The following is a 19,076-nucleotide window of genomic DNA, read 5'->3' as shown; positions in this document are numbered from 1 at the left end:
AAGACAAAAAATATCTATTAGTAATACTTCCCAATTTTGTCACTTAAATCCACATGGATATTCCATTATCATCTTGAAACTAACATGACTTCTATAGCAAAAGAAAAAAAAATTTAGAAATCCCACATAGTAGTAATACATTTGTCTCTCCCTCTGCCCCTCTACTAGAATAACAATTCCGTGAGATCATGCTTGTTTTCCTTATTTTTGAAAGACCGTCTTAATCCCTGAATTCCTTGTATCTCCCAGAACACAGCAGATGCTCAATAAATAAAATCAATTCAAGTCACTGAAGGTAGGGTATGCCAAACTACTAGAAGAAAAGTATGAGGACTTCGGACCCTGAGAAGGTGGCTTTTTCCTGCTAACTTCCTTTAGGCAGGTTAAGGCTCAAATTTGCCCTCCTTCATTGGTTAGCAGTGAAGCTTTGAAGATTTTAACAGAGTACCCAGTCAATTGTTAACGTCCCATGCTTTGACCAGGCCCACTGCTTCATTTTCAAGAAATCTGCAGACATTCCATCTTCTATCATTTTGTTGCAACATTCACTCTCTCACTCCAATAACTTCAGGCAAATTCAAAGCAGTATCTCCTTAGGAAAAATACTGAATCCATGACCCAATCTCCACAGAATCATACAGGCCCTTGACTAATCATACCAAAACTTCTGCTCTGTTAATCGAGTAAGTCAGTTGATTAGTGAAGCAATTCGATTTCAATAGGAATTACCAGCTCTGGTAATTACGTCTTCATTATAACCCTGTGAACCTTTTAAGTTAAGGCTTTCTCACCTCAAGTGGTAAGGGGTCCTCGCTGTGTACAAAGTCATGGTCAAACACAATAGCAGCCATCACATGATTAGAGTCCTTATCATATTTAATGTATTCTTCAAAGTCTTTCTCTGAAGTAAAACCATGAACTATAAGAAAACAAAAATCCAAGCAGTAAGCCTTTTTTAAACATATATTTATTTTTTAGTTGTAGGTTAACACAGTATCTTTATTTATTTTTATGTGGTGCTGAGGATGGAATCGAGGGCACCTCACTCATGCTAGGCGAGCACTCTACCATTGAGCCACAACCCCAGCCCCCAAGCAGTAAGCTTTTAATAAAAAGACAATGAAATTCATTAGAGGCATATCAAATGACTTTATAGAGATAAGAATTTATTAAGAAATTTGTTAAGTCTAACAAGGGATGGTTTTGTAATTCTTAGTTTGATTAAAATTATGAGGACCAAGAATAAAGTAAACTTAAATATATAAATAACTGAATTGTCATGAAGAATGTTTATAACTTCTTACTTTTCAACTTATTGTTCAAAGTTTGTTGTACCATTTCAATAAGATTGTTCACTGCTTCATTGTTAGAGGGGACATAAACTAGTTCCCAATTTGTTTGTTGGTATTAAGGAAGTAAGAAGGCAGAGTATTTATGGATTGTCTTGCAAACACAAACTTATCCATATGCTTTGTCGAAACAGAATTACATAGTATCAAAAGAATAACGGTGAAAAGCAGTTCCAAAAAAAATTCCATGATGAGAAGAATCCATTGTCGTTTCTAAAAAATATGAAAGACTTAAATTCTAGTGTTTTACTTCAAGTTTTTATGCTTTCCCTCCCGACTCCACAACTAATGGTACCCAAACTAAAAAGTAATTATCAGTACCCTCTTGTTAAATGTTATCTACGAGCTTCTTATTTACTTATCCCCTACTCTAATCATGTATTTCTCCTAAGATGCTTTCTGTTGCCCAGAGAGGAAACATTTGAAAATTCCTTGGCTGTGACAGAAGATGGTATTAAGAGACTTCTTGGCATTGGTATGATGTATCTGTTCTTTAGCCCATTTTGCCCAACCTTTCAAAATTTTTGGAAGATGAATCTTGTCTAATCAGACTTCTGACTATCCAGCTTATATTCCCACTCAATATTTATGTCCTCCTGAAACTCATATTAAAATGTCTGCCCTGAACTTCTTCCTTCTTTGTGGTATCCTTACTTTAAACAACATGGGTTTCTGAGATTCCAACTACATATTCCAACCACCTGACCTAATAGTTCCCTAACTCTGTGGTTTATTTTTGATGATCCACAAAAAATTTTAATTATATTATTTAACATAATTAAATAATTATTTAATTATTTATCAAGTCCCTTCCACAGTTTTCAGAAAGGTATACTCACTTTTAAAGTAAAATTCTTCCAAAGAAGAAGTGTAAACTGCCTGAATTTCACTGCCATTCTTCTATTTGGAGAGGAAATTTGTCACTGGTAAAGATTAAAGAAGAGAAACAGAATACCTAACAAAATGTTAATTTGCTCAAATATCACAAATTCCTTACTCTTTATTTTTAAACTCATTCTTTAGTGCATGTATTCTTACATGTAAAATTAGCACCTAGAAAGAATATAATTTTTAGCAAAGAAAAATAGCCAAAAAAGGCCACTGTCTCCCATTTTCCATGTCCAAGGACAGAAAAGAATCAGGCACAAAGTTTATTCAACAAATAACAAAATCAGATTTATTCTTCTAGCTGGGATACTGAGGGCAGGAGGATCACAATTTGCCAGCCTGGGCAATGTAGAAGGCCCTATCTCAAAAATAAAAATATAAAATGGTGGTAGTCACTGGCTTCACTTCCTGGTGCTACAAAACAAAATCTGATTTTATTCTCACGAAAGGCAACATCATCGGAAATGTAATCTTCTCAAATGTTGTAGAAAGTTCATTGGTTATACATTAAAGAAGAAATTGAAAATTCCCAATGATCCAATGTTATATAAAGTTATAATTCTGGCTCAAATAAACCACAAGGAATGCTTACCTCTACAACAGTAGCTGGAAACATTCTGAGGGATGGTAAATTTCTAGTTCCTATAGCAGAACTAACCAAAACAGGTCTGCTTTGGATGTTCAAGACTGGCCTAACATAAATCACTTCCTCTTACCACCTTATTTATTCTCTTGATAGCATTTACCAACCAACCAACCTCTAAGTGTTCTGCTTGTCTATTATTATCATTAATAAAACGTAAGCCATGAGACCAATGCTGTTTTCTGTCTAGTTCTTCACTGTATTATCTGTGTTTAGCAGTGTTTGACAGATAACATGTGTGCAGAAAACATTTTTTAAAAGAACAAGTGTGACACTCTCGTGACACACATTCTTATACCATTTTTCTACTACTGGACATAACTTATGTATGGCACATCTAACTTTTTCTGCCATTGCTAAGGTGATATTAGACTTTTTTATAATCACATTTAACAGTCCACTAGAACATTTCAAATGTTTTTAGACTCCCTCTTCTGTTAGAAATTGACTTTTAAAAAGTCTTGCATTATGGTGTTTTAATTTCAGGCAGCAGATTTTGAACCCCTAGTTAGGGAGGACATTTTTGTATCTCTAGCATCAAGCACAGTGCCTGAAGAGAGAACATGTTCAAAAATCTGTTGAGTTGCTCAAGGCAAAGAATTGAGTATACCTACCATTTAATGTGGGGGTTCTGGTAGTCAAGTAAGAAGATAGAAACTTTTAGAGCTATTGTGACTACTGTTATCGGGGGTTTTCCAGGGTAGTCCTAGTATATAGCTTTTGTTCTGATATTTAACAATGTCAATTTAAGTAACAGAGGCTTACTAATAAGACTGTGGGCCAAAGCTGCTAAGATAGACAAATGCTGATAAAATCTTCCCAAATTCCCTTCCTCAACTCCCTCAATTCTGTGTAAGGCTCCCACCACATTCAGATTCATTTAGTTGTTTTCAGTCCTCCATTCCCCACAGACTGCCACTAAATTTTGCCATTTTTTCCTCCCATAAAAGTTTGCTCTACCTATTGTACTGGTACTTCAACTTCAACCATGGTAATAATAATATCCTGAAAACATACCTGCAATTATAGCAAAAGTTACATAATAAGTTAGGCCAAATATGTTCTTCCAGAATGTTCTATCCTCGCAAGCGTCATCATATATGACCTCTGCCAGACAAATGAGACTGATTTGAGAGAGATAAAGTTCTGATAGCAAAATGTGATCATGTGAGCCTGGAAGTTAGTGGAGGCAACATCCTCCCATGGAAAAGACTGGAAGCTAGTGGAGGCAACATCCTCCCATGGAAGAAAAGACGAAATGTAGCAGGAGAAATGAAGCTGACATGTGGAGAGCACTTGGAAAAAGCTGATTCTGCTACTCTGCAGTTTAGACATTTAACCTTCCGTTTGCTCACTTTTTAAATCAACTTAAGAAATCAGTTTCAGTAAGATGACTCAAATAAACGTTCTGTAACACTTTCGAAGACATTCAGTCCAGAGCTATTAAAATTTGTAAGCTTTAACAGAAACACTGAGTTTTCAAAAGCATCCAATAAACTGGGGAAAACTAACCACGGTGGGATTCCTTAAGGTCTTGAGGCACTTTAAGATTCCATTTTAAACCTGTTTAAAGCCAAACGGCTTATTTTGTAATTATGCACAGGTAAACTGGGTTTAAAAATTAAAACGCCGCAGGAGGCTCTTCTGCACACATTAAATCATCTCATATTCTTCCAATCAATTCAGACCTGTCCTGGCTAAAGGAGAAAATATCATTTCAAACGCGTCCTCAGCATTTCAGAAGCCGACCTAAGCTGGCCACTTAGGACGTGGGGCCCTGAGCAACGCGGGGCCCAGGGCAGGAGGACGCCGGGGCGGCGGTTGCAGGGACAAAGCCCGCGGCTACTCACCGGACTGCGCGGCCTCCGCGACGACGACCGCCACCGCCGCCACGTCCACAAAGCCGTTTGCTCCTCCTGGGGTTCCACAACCGCCACTTACCCGCACTCGCGCGTGACCCGCCCGCCTCAGGGCCACCGCCCAACGGCGATACCGGCCCCAGACGCCTCCCTCGGCGCAGGCGACGCCTCAGAACGCGGCGGGCGTCCGGAAATCCCCGTCACGGCGCCCCTCAGCCCGCGCCCCGCGCACGCCCGGTTCCTCAGCCCCGGGCCCACCAGGCCGCGCTCCCGCGTGCGGCCGCCCACCTTCTCGGCCCTCCAACGTTGTCCGGCCGGTCAGTCCTCCCACGCCCGCCCCGTTCCTCTTTTCCCCTCCAGGTCGCGTGCGCCCCCGCGCTTCAACGGCGACCCCACGTGCGCCTTGTCCTCTCTACCCCCACCGCCGCGTGCGTCCTGCCCCACAGTCCTTTAACGGGTGACCTCGGGCCCCAGACCCCGTGAGTCCTGCCCTTCTGTCCTCCCACGTACGCCGCCCTGCCCCCTCGGTTCCGCGACCCCAAGAGCGCCCCTCCCCTGGGTGCGCTTGGCCCTCTGGGGCTCCGTCCCTGGTCCTTTTGGTTCTCCAACGTTAGTCCCAGGACTGGTGCCCCCTACGAGCGCCTAGAGATGATGAACATTTTTCATATATTTGTTGATTGATTGTATATCCTCTTCTGAGAAATGTCTGTTTAGGTCCTTGGCCCATTTATTGATTGGGTTAATTTTTTTGGTGTCTAGCTTTTTGAGTTCTTTATATACCCTAGTGATTAGTGATTAGTGTTCTATCTGATGTGTGAGGGGTAAAGATTTGCTTCCAAGATGTAGGCGCTCTATCCACCTCACAGATTGTTTCTTTTGCTGAGAAGAAACTTTTTAGCTTGAGTCCATCCCATTCATTGATTCTTGATTTTAATTCTTGCGCCAAAGAAGTCTTATTAAGGAAGTTGGGGCCTAATCCCATATGATGGAGATTAGGGCCTACTTTTTCTTCTTTTAGACACAAGATCTCTGGTTTTATTCCTTAGTCCTTGATCCATTTTTGAGTTTTGAGAACCCCTTCTCTTTTTATGCTGCCAGTTAGAGCAGTTGGAATAGTCAAAGACTGAAGCTGGCTAAAATAGCTCTAAGCATCCACTCTCACCAGTATAAGATGGAGTGGGAAGTACTGTCAAGTGGTGTTTTGTACAGTCCAGATAGATGCACACCCAGGGTGGGACAGTTTCATTGTTCTATGAGGGGAGTTCTGGCTGTTGGAGCTTAGGTCTAATCAGGCCTTGGGGGCATAGTTGGGTGTTATGTGCTCTGGAGAAATTAGATCAACACATGCCTATGGCCAAGTAGATGCCAGTCTCTGCTGGAGTCTATATCTCCCAAGCCTCACAAGAATTCTACTGGTGGGGTGGGGGAAGCAATCTTCCATACTACTGGCTATGAACATATGCTTCTCAGATTTAATCTCCCTGGGTGTATTCACACCTGACTATTGAGATTCCCAGCCCTCTTTATCTGGTCATGTGAGGTGTCATACTCAAAGAGAAAGATGTCATAGGCTCCCCTTCATTTTTTTTACTTTAATCTCCCTGGGTACAATCTTCTTTGTGTATGTTTCACACACGTTCTGCTAGGTACACCCTAGGCCATGTCAGGGTCTTGCTGGGACAATATGGCAATGTTTGCTATAATTTCTTGGGTTCCACCACAGCAAGCTACAGCATGACTACCTCAAGATGACTCCCACCTAGGCTCTCTGTTTGCAAGTTGAGAAATACAGAATACTTTTCAAACACCAGTTTGCTGTGCAGCCTCTTTATCAGCTAAGTTGAGGCTGCTTTTCTAATGTACAGTGTTTTTTTTCCCCACGTCAAATCTTTCCATTGTCTTTCTTTGACAGTGTTATCCCTCCCCTCTGTGCTGAACCAGTGCCACTGCTTTAACCTGCTTGGCTCCAATGTTCTTTGTCCAAGGCACCCACATTTCTGAGTCTCTAAGATATTCTGACTGTCCAGTATTGAATTTTGGTAAAATCCCTCTTTTTCTCACTTCATTAAGAAGCATCACTCCAGCTGTTTGAATCCTGAGCCACAGAGCAACTGGAAATGTAGCCTTCCTCTAATCTGCCATCTTGAACCTCCCCATATCCCATCACATGGTCTTTGAAGAGAGATAGCATTTCCTTCTGGACCAGAGGGAAAGTTTACCTAATGTTCAGTATAATGATAATGTTTTCTTCCAGAGCAAAGGTCGGGTGTGTTTACTTACTGATCATTATCAAAAAATTTGAGTTCCATAAGCTTGATTCCTCTCCTGCAATACAACAGGCATCACTTCACTCTCTTTATGCTACTGTGTGAGAATCAGGGATTGAGGAACTGGCACAATTTATGATACTCTAATGCATTTGCTGTGAGTAAAAATGTCCTATAACTTTGACCCAGGATACTGATGTATTCTGCCAGTACCTATAACACTGCAACAAGCTATCTTGTTATGTTAGAAGTAGGGTAAAATCTCAGATCCTTCACAGTTCTTGACAATAGGCTGCTCGCCTTAATCTCCAGATCTCCAGACTACCTACTTTCTTCCTTAGGGATTCAATTTGTACATGCATGAAACAGTGAGAGAAAACACACAAGCAAATTGCATAAATATGTATTATGTTGTAGGCAGCAGTCTAAGAAAAAGGGTCACTGGAATGGAATCTCATGTCAGGTTTATTGACTGAGTACTTTCCTTTTTATCAATATTAGCAAAGGTCAAGAAGATTTGTTCCAGTGTTATCTGACTGATGGAATAGTCTTCTAAATTGAATAGCACTTTGGCTTTCTCCAAAATACTAAACACCTTTAATAGAAAAAAAATGATGGAGTTACCATTGCAATATTCTCAGATAAACCATTTCCCCACACTACATTTCCCAGTTCTTGCCAGGTTTATGCTTAGGGACACAAACATACCAAAAGGGGGAGTCAGAAAGTAGAAGGAAAAGCTGGTTGAAAAATAGAGGAAAGGAGACAATTCTCCATCCCCATTCTCTTGATAGATATGGAGTAACAATAGAATTTAGGATCAGAATCTTAATAAATTAAAAACATAGCACCCTTTGAAAATTAACTTAAAAGTTTCTGCTCTTCTGCTGATGTTAGATTCCCTTTTGACATGCTTATAACTCAATGTTTTCTATTAGTCCTCTATTAACACACAATGTTAGAAGGGTATAATTTCTACAATCACCTTTCCCCAGCAAATTTCCTTGCTTGGAATGAAGTAACCAATAATCCCTTGATACTCCTGGTTTTGGACGTTACCTAAGAAGGGAAAGATTTTGACAGGTGAGTTTTGAAAAGAAACCCAGTATTTGGCAGAATTTTGAAAAATTCCTTAAGTAATTTCCATCCCAACACTCAAGGATACAGATTATGCAGTTAATACAAAAAATACATAATTCAAAGCCTATTAGTCTTATATATGAACATGTTAACTATTTTAATAGATTTACTTCCTTATGAAATATATTTTTATTGCCTATAGTTTATTAAAATTGCAAAAGTCAGGAAAATAAATTTTAGATATAAACTATTAATAGTTCATTCATATGGTCATTTTGCAAAATCTGAGACTAATCTTCTATAGGACTTTGTTTTAAAAATGTAATCTTGAAACTATGCTTGTAAAATTTAGATGTTGTTTCTTCTTCTAGTTGTGTCTGTGTGTAGGAGAGGTATACTATCTCTAGTATTTCCATAAGTAGGCAAAATTCATTTTAAAGGAAAGAGAAAATTTATATATATAAACACAGATCTATAGGCATTTGTTGCAGAAATTATATATTACAGCTTTAAAAATCATGGTAGCAATATTGTAGCCACTCCCTATTAACAGATGTATTACATTTATTATCATGTACTTGGAGATTATTGCAAAGGATATTGAGACTAAAATATTTTAAAGAAATAATCTCTATGTCATTTACAATAGTAATTATTTTGTAATGAATACACACATAGTCTCCATGAGTAATTTAAAAATTTAAGCATTTTTATTGTGAAATAAATCAAATGTGCATATAACTTAGTGATTCACAAAAAATCAAATGTAACTGACACCCAACATTCTAGATGTCAACTATGTGTTTGTACCAGAAAGTGTATTACTTAAAGACAATGGCTCTCCTGGTTTTTATGGTAAGCATCTCTTTGATATTCTGTATAGTATTATTGCTGAAGTATGAAACACTAAATACTATAGTTTGATTTTTGACTTCTCTGTTCTTTACATGAATGGAATTGTACAGCATGTATTTTTTTAATCTGGTTCTTCTCACTCGTCTATATTGTCCTCTATAGCTAAACTTCATTTTCATTACTTCATATTTCAGTATATAACAGCACCACTACTGTTGATGGATGGACATGTGGTATGGTATCCAGCCTCTGTAATGACTTCAAATAATCCTTGCCTCTCAATAGTCACACCCTGCCAAGTTTTCTTCTACGGTGCATAGGACTAACCTGTGTAGACAACAGGTTATCACAGAAATAACAGATGTGGTATCTTAGACTAGTTCATAAAAGACATTGTACTTTCCATCTTGCTTTCTTTAGGATCATTTGATGTATGGGAATCTAGCTACCATATATGAGCACACTCAAGAAGTCCTATAGAGAGGTGCACATGATAAGATACAGTCTGTATTAGTCAGCTTTTCTTTGTTGTGACCAAAATACCAGAAAAGAACAACTTAAAGGAGGAATGGCAAAGGAAAGCTGCTTAGTTTAGATAGCCAGGAAGGTGGAGAGAAAATGGAGGGGAGGAGAGGAAATGGAGGGGGAGAGAGGGGGAGAGAGAGAGAGAGAGAGAGAGAGAGAGAGATAGATAGAGAGAGATATGTGTGTGTGTTAGGGACAAGATAGAATCCCTGAGAGCATGACAGAGAGAGAGAGAGAGAGAGAGAGAGAGAGAGAGAGAGAGAGAGAGATAGTTTGTGTGTGTGTGTGTGTGTGTGTGTGTGTATATATAATGGAATATTGGTCAGTAATAACAAAGAATGAAACTATAGCATTTGCTGGTAAATGGAAGGAACTGGAGAATATCATGCTAGGCCAATCTCCAAAATGCAAAGGCCAAATTTTCTCATTTGTGGATGCTAACCCACAACAAGGGAGGTAGGGGAGAAGAAATCTATTTAGATTTGATGATGAAATAAAAACCTTCCATGATTAGCAAACTTAAAAGAACTTACAGCTAGAAAACCTGCACTACAGAACATCCTTAGCAAAATATTCCATGAAGAGGAAATGAAAAATAACAATGAAAATCAGCAGAGGGTGGTATTATACTAAAGGAAAATTTAATCAGAGGAGAAACTAAGAAACGTTAAATACCAAAATAAACAAAAATGGCTGGGAATACAAATCATGTCTCAATAATAACCTTGAATGTTAATGGCCTAAATTCACAAATCAAAAGACATAGGCTAGCAGATTGGATCAAAAAAAAAAAAAAAAGATCCAACAATATGCTGCCTCCAAGAGACTCATCTCATAGGAAAAGACATCCACAGACAGAAGGTGAAGGGTTGGCAAAAATCATACCACTCACATGGACTGTGGAAACAAGCATGGGTTTCCATCCTCATATCAAATAAAGTAGATTACAAGCTAAAGTTGATCAAAAGGCATAAAGAAGAACATTTCATACTGCTCAAGGGAACCATACACTAACAAGACATAACAATTATAAATATATATGCCCCAAACAATGGAGCGTCTATTTCATCAAACAAATCTTCCCAAGTTCAAGAGTCAAACTGACCACAACACAATAATTTTGGATGACACACCTCCTTCACCATTGGATAGATATTCCAAACAAAAGCCCCCCCAAACCGTATAGAACTCAATAATACAATCAGTAACTTAGACTTAACTGACAAATATAGAATATTTCAACCTTCATTGAGTGAATACACTTTCTTCTAAGCCACATGGATCCTTCTCTAAAATAGACCATATATTATGCCACAAGCAACTCTTAGCAAATACAAAAAAGTAGAGATACTCCCCTGAATTTTATTAGATCATAATGGAATAAAATTAGAAATCAATGATAAAATAAAAAATAAAAACTACTCCCACACCTGGAGACTAAATAATATGCTACTGAATGAACAACGGGTAGCAAAAGTCATCAAGGAGTAGATTAAAAAATTCTTAGAAGTAAATGAGAACATTGATATAACATATAAAAATCTCTAAGACACTATGAAGGCAGTACTAAGAGGAAAGTTCATTGGATGGAGTTCATTCCTTAAAAGAAGAAAAAGTCAACAAATAAATGACCTAACAGTACATCTCAAAGCCCTAGAAAAAGAAGAACAAATCAACACCAAAGCAGTTGAAGATAGGAAATAATTAAAAACAGAGCTGAAATCAATGAGATTGAAACAAAAGAAACAATTGAAAAAATTGACAGAACGAAAAGTTGGTTCTTTGAAAAACTAAATAAAATGAATAAACCCTTAACCATGATAACAAAGAGAAGGAGAGATAAAACTCAAATTACTAACATCTGTGATGAAAAAGGAAATGTCACAACAGATACTACAGAAATACAGAAGATAACTAGAAATTATTTTGAAAACTTGTACTCCAATAAGATAGAAAATATCAAAGGCATGGACAAATTTCTAGAGTCATATGATTCACCCAAACTGAATCAGGATGATATACACAAGTTAAACAGATCAATTTCAAATGATGAAATAGAAGACACCATAAGAAGCCTACCAACCAAGAAAAGCCCAGGACCAGATGGATACATAGCTGAGTTCTACAAGACCTTCAAATAAGTACTAATACCAATACTCCTCAAATTATTTCATGAAATAGAAAAACAGGGAGCACTTCCAAATTCATTTTATGAGGCCAATATCACCCTGACTCCAAAACCAGACAACGACACATCAAAGAAAGAAAACTTCAGATCCAATATCTCTAACTAACATAGATACAAAAATTATCAATAAAATTCTGGCAAATCAAATAGAAAAAAACATCAAAAACATAGTATACCATGATCCAGTGGGGTTCATCTCAGTGATGCAAGTTTGGTTCAACATAGAGAAATCAATAAGTGTAATTCATCACATCATAGACTTAAAAAATCATATGATCATCTTAAAAGATGCATAAAAGTATTTGACAAAATACAGCACCCATTCATGTTCAAAACCCTAGAAAAACTAGGAATGACAGGAACATATCTCAACATCATAAAACCTATCTGTGCTAAGCCCCAGGCCAACATCATTTTAAATGGAGAAAAAATGAAATCTTTCCCTCTAAAAAATAACCCTTACACAAATAATTACAGTTATCTTTTATTAAACAAAGGCACCAGAAACATACATAGAAGAAAAGATAGCCTCTTCAACAAATGGTGCTGGGAAAACTGGAAATCCATATGCAATAAAATTAAATTAAACCCCTATTGAGAGCAATATGCACAAAGCTCAACTCAAAATGAATCAAGAACTTAGAAATTAAACCAGAGACCCTATGTCTAACAGAATAAATATAAATATAAATCTTTCTTCCTTCTAAGTTGTTTATTTCAGGCATTTTGTCACATTGATGAAAAGCTCCTAAAACAGAGGGAAACCTGAATGAACAATCATGGATACATAATACAGACCTATCTTTAGATGATTTAACTCTAATACATATGAACAGTTTCAGCTTTACTGATTGATTCCATAAAAAATTGGGGTACAAGTCCCTAATGTTTTGTGAAAACTTCTTACTACAATCAGGGATAAGAAAAAATCATTCAAAAGAAGCTTAATGTAAATGCTCAATAAACATCAATAACACAGCGACAACAATAATTATTGAGGACATGTAACAGAAAAACAAATAAAGACAACACAATCATCATGGATTAGAACTACATATATTACCTGGGAAAGTTTTCTCAACGAATTTTTTAAACTCTTTAACTTTATCTTCATCCTTAGAAATATTAATTTTTGCTGTTAGAGTGTGTATATTTCCAAACTTATTTCTGACGTGCCGAGGGCTGCCTAGGCATATGAACATCCCCTTTACCATTATGGCCAGTCTAGAACAGAGGGCCTCACATTCTTCCATGCTAGGACGACAAAGAGATATGGATGAAGAAATCCCTTGCAAGGGACAAATTCTATATTTCAAACAGACTCAGGCTTGGAAGGCTTGGAATTAGAAGCTTTGGTTCTGCAGATGATCACCCACCTAAGGTCATATTTGGAAGAGGATAATTTAAAAAACAAAGTAGTTGATGGATAAATCCACAATAGGAACAGCTTCCTAACTTCTGTTTTCCTTTTCTTCTTCTTTCCAGGACTCTACTGAGTCTTCTTGGCTGAACTCTTGAGCACACTCAGCCACTACCCAGTAGTCCCTCCCCTATAGTTCATATGCTTAGATAAGTCCACTAACTCACCAGTCCTGGCACAAACTAATTCCATCTTATGCACAATGCAACCTTTTCTAAGTTCCAACCAAGACTCCAAATGGTTCATACCTGTGAGAAGTTATGATGATAGCTTTACCAGTTTTACAGATCCATGTAACTGTGTCCCAGAGCAGGTGTCGTGTCACTGGGTCCATGCCAGTGGATGGCTCATCTAGTAAGACAACTGAGGACTTTCCCATTAGGGCAATAGCAGTGCTCAGCCTACGTTTGTTTCCTCCACTTCATGGTCAAAGAAGGTGATGGACATATGGAAGAGAAGGAAAAATATAAGGGCATTCATGTCAGTAACTCATAGGACAGATAATACATCTAGAACATAGATTTAATAAGACTAACAAAGCATCAGGCTCAAGTCCAAGTGTATGTTTGTGTGTGTATATATGTGTGTATTTTTTTTGAAAAATATGTTCAGTTATTGTCCTCCGTATCAACAGTAAGTTTGCAAAAGGGTTCACAATTTAAAAAAAAAATTTAAATAAGAAAAATGCTACAGGACCTTGGCTAGTTTATTTTATTAGTGCAGTTTAAAATTCAGATAGTACAATATTCATCATTTGATTTGTGGCACAACTGGCTTTTTAAATTGGGAATCAAAATTGTAAATGAACCTCATTTACATAAGAAATATAAATCCATACAAAAAAGTTGAATATTCTTATGTGTGTATCTTTTAAATTTTTAGTTGTAATGGACACAATACCTTTATTTATTTATATGCTGGGGATCGAACTCAGTGCCTCATGGATGCTAGGTAAGCACTCTGCCACTGAGTCACAACTCCAGCCCCTGTGTGTATTTTTTTTAAAAAGTAATTTTAGTTGTAGATGGACATGAGATCTTTATTTATTTTTATGTGGGCTGAGAATTGAACCCAGTGCCTCACATGTGCTAGGCAAGCATCCTACCACTGAGCCACAAAACCAGCCCCTTCACTACAATTTGAAATTACATTTGTTGTAATTTGTCTCAGCATCATTATTGGTAAGATATTTTTATTTTGGGGAGACAAAAAACCATGGACAGATAGGAATAAATGTGCTCTTTTTTTTGAAGGCAAAGGTTACAGTTCATGTCCACAAAGGGTTAACCTAATGTAAGTGGGATCTGCTGTATTCCTGATATCTAAGCCCTAAGAAGACATTAGGTTATTTCACAGTCAATGCCCTTTTGTGTCAGAGGGGTGTAAGTTGAGTTTTCAGACATTCCTTCTAAAATGTAAAAGCAGAGGATAGGTAGCTTATTAACTGTAATAGCATAAAGTCTCACCTGTATGTGTAGACAACGTTGTCAGCAAGTGGTTCCAGGTGCACTGAACATAAAAAGGCTTCTACGTACTTGTAAATTACCGACTCTGGAACCCCCCAAAGCCTGGCATACATGATCAGCAATTCCCGACCTGTCATGTGGTTCAGCACAGAATCAGACTGAGGACCATAGCCAATTCTTGACCTAATCTGAATCAAGCAATGGATCCATGTCAACTATTCCATGAACATATAATTCATGTGAATAAAATACACTATTCACAATACTAAAAGGGTGTGACACCCTAGAACTCCCACAAGGATGACTACTATGTGCCCAAGGTAAATTTTCATTTGTTAGATGAAGTTGCCTATTTGAATAGGAAATAGCTATTCTTATACATTAAAGTAATATCTAAGATTTCACTTCCAGTAATATCTAAGTAACTTCTTTCAGACCAAGTAATTATAAATCATGTTTGGTTTGGATATGAGGTATCCTCCCAAAAAAGTCATGGGTTAATGCAAGAAGTAAAATGATTAGATTATTAGAGCTGTAACTAATCAGTAGATCAATCCATTTGATGGATTAATAATTTGAATGACTTACTACTGGGTGGTAACTATAGATACCTGGGACATGGTTGGAGGAAGTGAGTGACTGGGGGGTTATAAATATATTTTGTCCCTGGATCCTTGTGCTTTCTCTCTGCTTACTGTCATGAGCTGAGCAGCTTTCTTTCACCATGACATTCTGCCTCACCTCAGGTCCAGAACAATGGAGTTGGCCAACAAAAGAATGAAATCTCTGAAGCCATGAGCCCAAGTAAACTTTTCCTCTTCTAACCTGTTCTTGTCCAGTATTTTGGTTACAGCAATGAAAAGCTCATTAATACAGTACATATGCAAATAAATATTATATTTAAAGTATACAGTTATATGTATTTATATTTAGCCAAGTTAATGCTAAGAGAATTGGGCTGAGCTATTAGCTTATGACTAACATGGAATAGATAGAGTTTATAGTTTAGCCACACTAAATGCTTGTTGAATACTTAAAACTCTTTGAAGAACTGTAGCAAAATGAAAAAATACATTATTCACAAGGTCCTGTGAATTCACAAGGTCAACATTAACTCACAAATGAAATGAGCAAACATCATCCATGCTTCAGAGAAAACAGAATAACGAGGACTGATCCCAAACTATGCAAGTTACTAGAATAAGCAGAAACGACTTTTGAAGAAACTCTTATAACTATGTTCAATGAAGTAAAGGAAATGAGTAAAATGCTTGTAATAGGAAAAAATAGGCCAACAATGCAGAAATAGAATTTATCATAAAGAATGATATGGAATGAATGGGGGGTATAGTTCAGTAGAATGCTTAGCATGTGTGAAGCCCTGGGTTTGATTCCCGCCAAACACACACATACACCCCCCCCCCCCAGTAAAAAACCAAATGGAAATTTCTAATGGAAAACTGCAATATGAAATGAAAACACTGGATAGGATAAATATCAGATTAGAGGTGAGAGAATAACCCTGTAAACTTGATAGGATTTCACCACAAAAAGAAATAATTAATGGGAAATAGTCACAAAGTAATATTGACTCTATTCCAAGCAAATAAAATTTAAATGCTTAATGGAACTGATAAATTTCTAGTTACATAGAAATCAATAAATTCAATCTCAGGGACAAAAAATAGAAAACTAAGCCAGGCACAGTTGCACATGCCTTTAATCCTAGAGACTCTGGAGGCTGAGGCAGGAGGATTTCAAGTTCAAAACCAGTGTCGGCAACTTAGTGAGGCCATAAGCAGCTTAGCAAAACCCTGTCTCAAAAAAAATAAAATAAAAAGGGCTGGGATCTGGATCAGTGGTTAAGCATCTCAGTACAAACAAACAACAACAAATAACATTAAAATATTCCCAATTTCCATAGAAGAAACAACATTGTCGATACACTCAAAATAATATAAAATTGAACAAAAGCAAAGCACCAGTTCCAGATAATTTTATAAGGGGTATAAAAATTTTTAAAGAGAAAAGAATGATGACATTTGAAGTTGGTATCATGAAAAAATTAAGGAAAGCTTTCCCAGAAAAATAAGGAAACAGAAAAAAAAATCCAAACCTAAAAGCAAGGAGTTCTGAAGAATGATAGAAATTCTTTAAGGTTGGTGGTGGTGGTGGGGACTACACAGAAATACAGCAGAGTCCTGAAAATAGTATATCCATGAGCAAATGGGAGCTTATTCCAGGGTATAACAATGGATTAATATTAGAAAATTTACACAAATTTTCCTCCTATTAGTAGATATAAGGAGAAAAATCATATCTCTTCCATAGGTGATAAAAGAGCTTTTGACAAAATTTAATAACCATTTTTCTTTCAAACAGTCAAAAATGAAAATAAATGGCTAATTTCTTTTTTTTACTTTAAAAAAAAGTAAATTTTTTACTTTTAAATTACTTTAAAAGCATTTTTTAGTTGTAGATGGACACAATATCTTTATTTATTTTTATGTGGTGCAAGGCAAACACTCTGCCACCAAGCTACAACCCCAGCCCTAAATGGCTAATTTCTTAACATTAAATATATTTAGGACACATAAACTGTACTAGGCTGAATATACATAATTCTCATAGACTATAAACAACAATTATAGCAATTTCTAAACTGTGTAGAACAAGATATGAACATGGCCACTCTATGACTGTGTCTGAAATGAGACAGGAAAAAGGATATTCTGCAATTGCAAAAATAGCCAAACAACTCTTTCCAGACTAACATGAGTGACTGCTGCTTTTATTTTTCCAGTGACATCTCTTATATGTTCCAGTGATAAGAAAAGAGAAACTATGCTCAAATGCCATTTTTATAAATCTATCAGACTAGGAGAATTTCAACAGACAGGTCACATAGGGAAACAGGCAACTCAAACATTGCTGGCATAGTGCACATTTATATCATCATATATGGAAAGCAAGTTGGCAAGAAGATTACACATAGCATACTACCTTATGTGTAACAAAATGGAAAATTTATACAGTTGACTGTATATACATAAATATTGTAGAATAATAAAATGGTTACTTTTTCATGTGGGCTTAGGAAGAAATGAGTCCAACAAAGGTTGGAAGGAGACTGATAACTTTTTACTTGTATACCTTTTTACATTGTTTTGATTTTCGCCCCCTAGTGTTTTAAAATTCTTTTTACTGTACTTTTCCACTTCTGTAAATATGTTCTATTTGCTAAAAGTTACAATTTGTTTTCCTCCAAATCTGGTGCATGCTCATTATTTCCCCATCCTCATTTGTCTATTTGTCATCCCACTGATTCAGTGATGTCCAGAGGACACTTTTTAGGTCTTTATGTGTAGGATCTTAAGTTCTTTACTTTCTTAAAATTTTCTTGCCCCACCTGGCTTCAATGATAAAAACCATCCAGATTTTCCTCCTAACTCCCTCTTCTTCCTGAGTTTTCTCCAATTGTCCTTCCTCTCCATATCTTAGAATTGTTGATAATTCTCAGGATTAAGTCCGTATCTTTCTTCTATTATACACACTCCTGATATATTATCTCATCTACTTTCAATTTAAATCTCATAAGAACTTTGATGAATTCCAAATTCATATCAATTTACTATCACATGTTCCAACTGTCTGTTCTACAGTCTCCCATATGGATGTGGCATAGGCACATTAAAATCAACATATTCTCCAAACACACTCATCTTCTGTGTTTGCTAATTTGGTGAATGGACTTTCATGTATTTGCTAGCTCAAGAAAGAAACCTTTTTTTTTTTTTAATAACCCAGATGATCCTGTCAATTCTACTCTCATGCTATCTTTCGCAACATATTTTTCTAATTGCTGTTTTGTTTCAGATCCTAATGTCAGCAGATTAAATGCCATTACTGATCTTCTTGTTTCCAATTTGACCTAATTATGGATATTTAAATTTTGCTCCAGCCAGAACTCTTGCCTTTCCTCAAACTCAGTGTTATCATGCCTATCACTGTCTTTAGACAGTGTTACTGTTCACTGTTACTTTTGAGAAAAGAGAATTTATAGATCAGTGCTCTCAGTTTCCATTCCATGTCCCCCACCTACTTTCCTGGTTCCCTCCACTTTCCAGCCATGAAGTGAGTGATGAAGAAGAGAAATACCTTTCTAATATTTTCAGTGACACTATTGCCATCAATTAAAACAACTCCAGAGGTGATGGTCTCCTCTCCAGTTATCATTTTGAATATAGTGGTTTTCCCAGCTCCATTCAATCCAAGCAATCCAAAGCACTCTGACTTTTTGACTACAAGGGAGATATTTCTTATAGCTCGTACAACTGGACACTTATAATAAATCTGAGAAAATTAAAAAAAAAACAATGTACTGAGACATTCATTATGGGTCAACCACAACCATAACTCAGATCTATGGATTGCTACCTGTGGACATTTTTGTTTTACAAGAACTCTTCTTCTTTCAGTCCTCTATGTTACCAAACTATACATAGATCCCAAAGAACTATAATTAATTAGTATTAC

At 36.8% G+C, this 19,076-nt stretch overlaps 1 protein-coding gene across 1 annotated transcript in view; it reads right to left on the bottom strand.

The window, feature by feature from the left end:
* Nucleotides 1-5,189: 5,189 nt before the first annotated feature.
* LOC143385435 (phospholipid-transporting ATPase ABCA3-like) overlaps nt 5,190-19,076 on the bottom strand; it is a 109,701-nt gene continuing 95,814 nt past the window's right edge. Inside the window, exons 18-24 of the mRNA XM_076840925.1 lie at nt 18,699-18,893; nt 14,541-14,728; nt 13,323-13,493; nt 12,718-12,908; nt 7,992-8,065; nt 7,487-7,601; nt 5,190-5,371 (exon numbers count right to left, since the gene is read on the bottom strand). Coding sequence (XP_076697040.1) covers nt 5,190-5,371; nt 7,487-7,601; nt 7,992-8,065; nt 12,718-12,908; nt 13,323-13,493; nt 14,541-14,728; nt 18,699-18,893 — 1,116 coding nt within the window. The remainder of the gene's footprint in view (nt 5,372-7,486; nt 7,602-7,991; nt 8,066-12,717; nt 12,909-13,322; nt 13,494-14,540; nt 14,729-18,698; nt 18,894-19,076) is intronic.

The sequence above is a fragment of the Callospermophilus lateralis genome, chromosome 19 (genome assembly GCF_048772815.1).
Source record: "Callospermophilus lateralis isolate mCalLat2 chromosome 19, mCalLat2.hap1, whole genome shotgun sequence".
In the NCBI taxonomy this organism is placed as follows: Eukaryota; Metazoa; Chordata; class Mammalia; order Rodentia; family Sciuridae; genus Callospermophilus; species Callospermophilus lateralis.
This window is presented reverse-complemented; position numbering and strand designations above follow the sequence as displayed.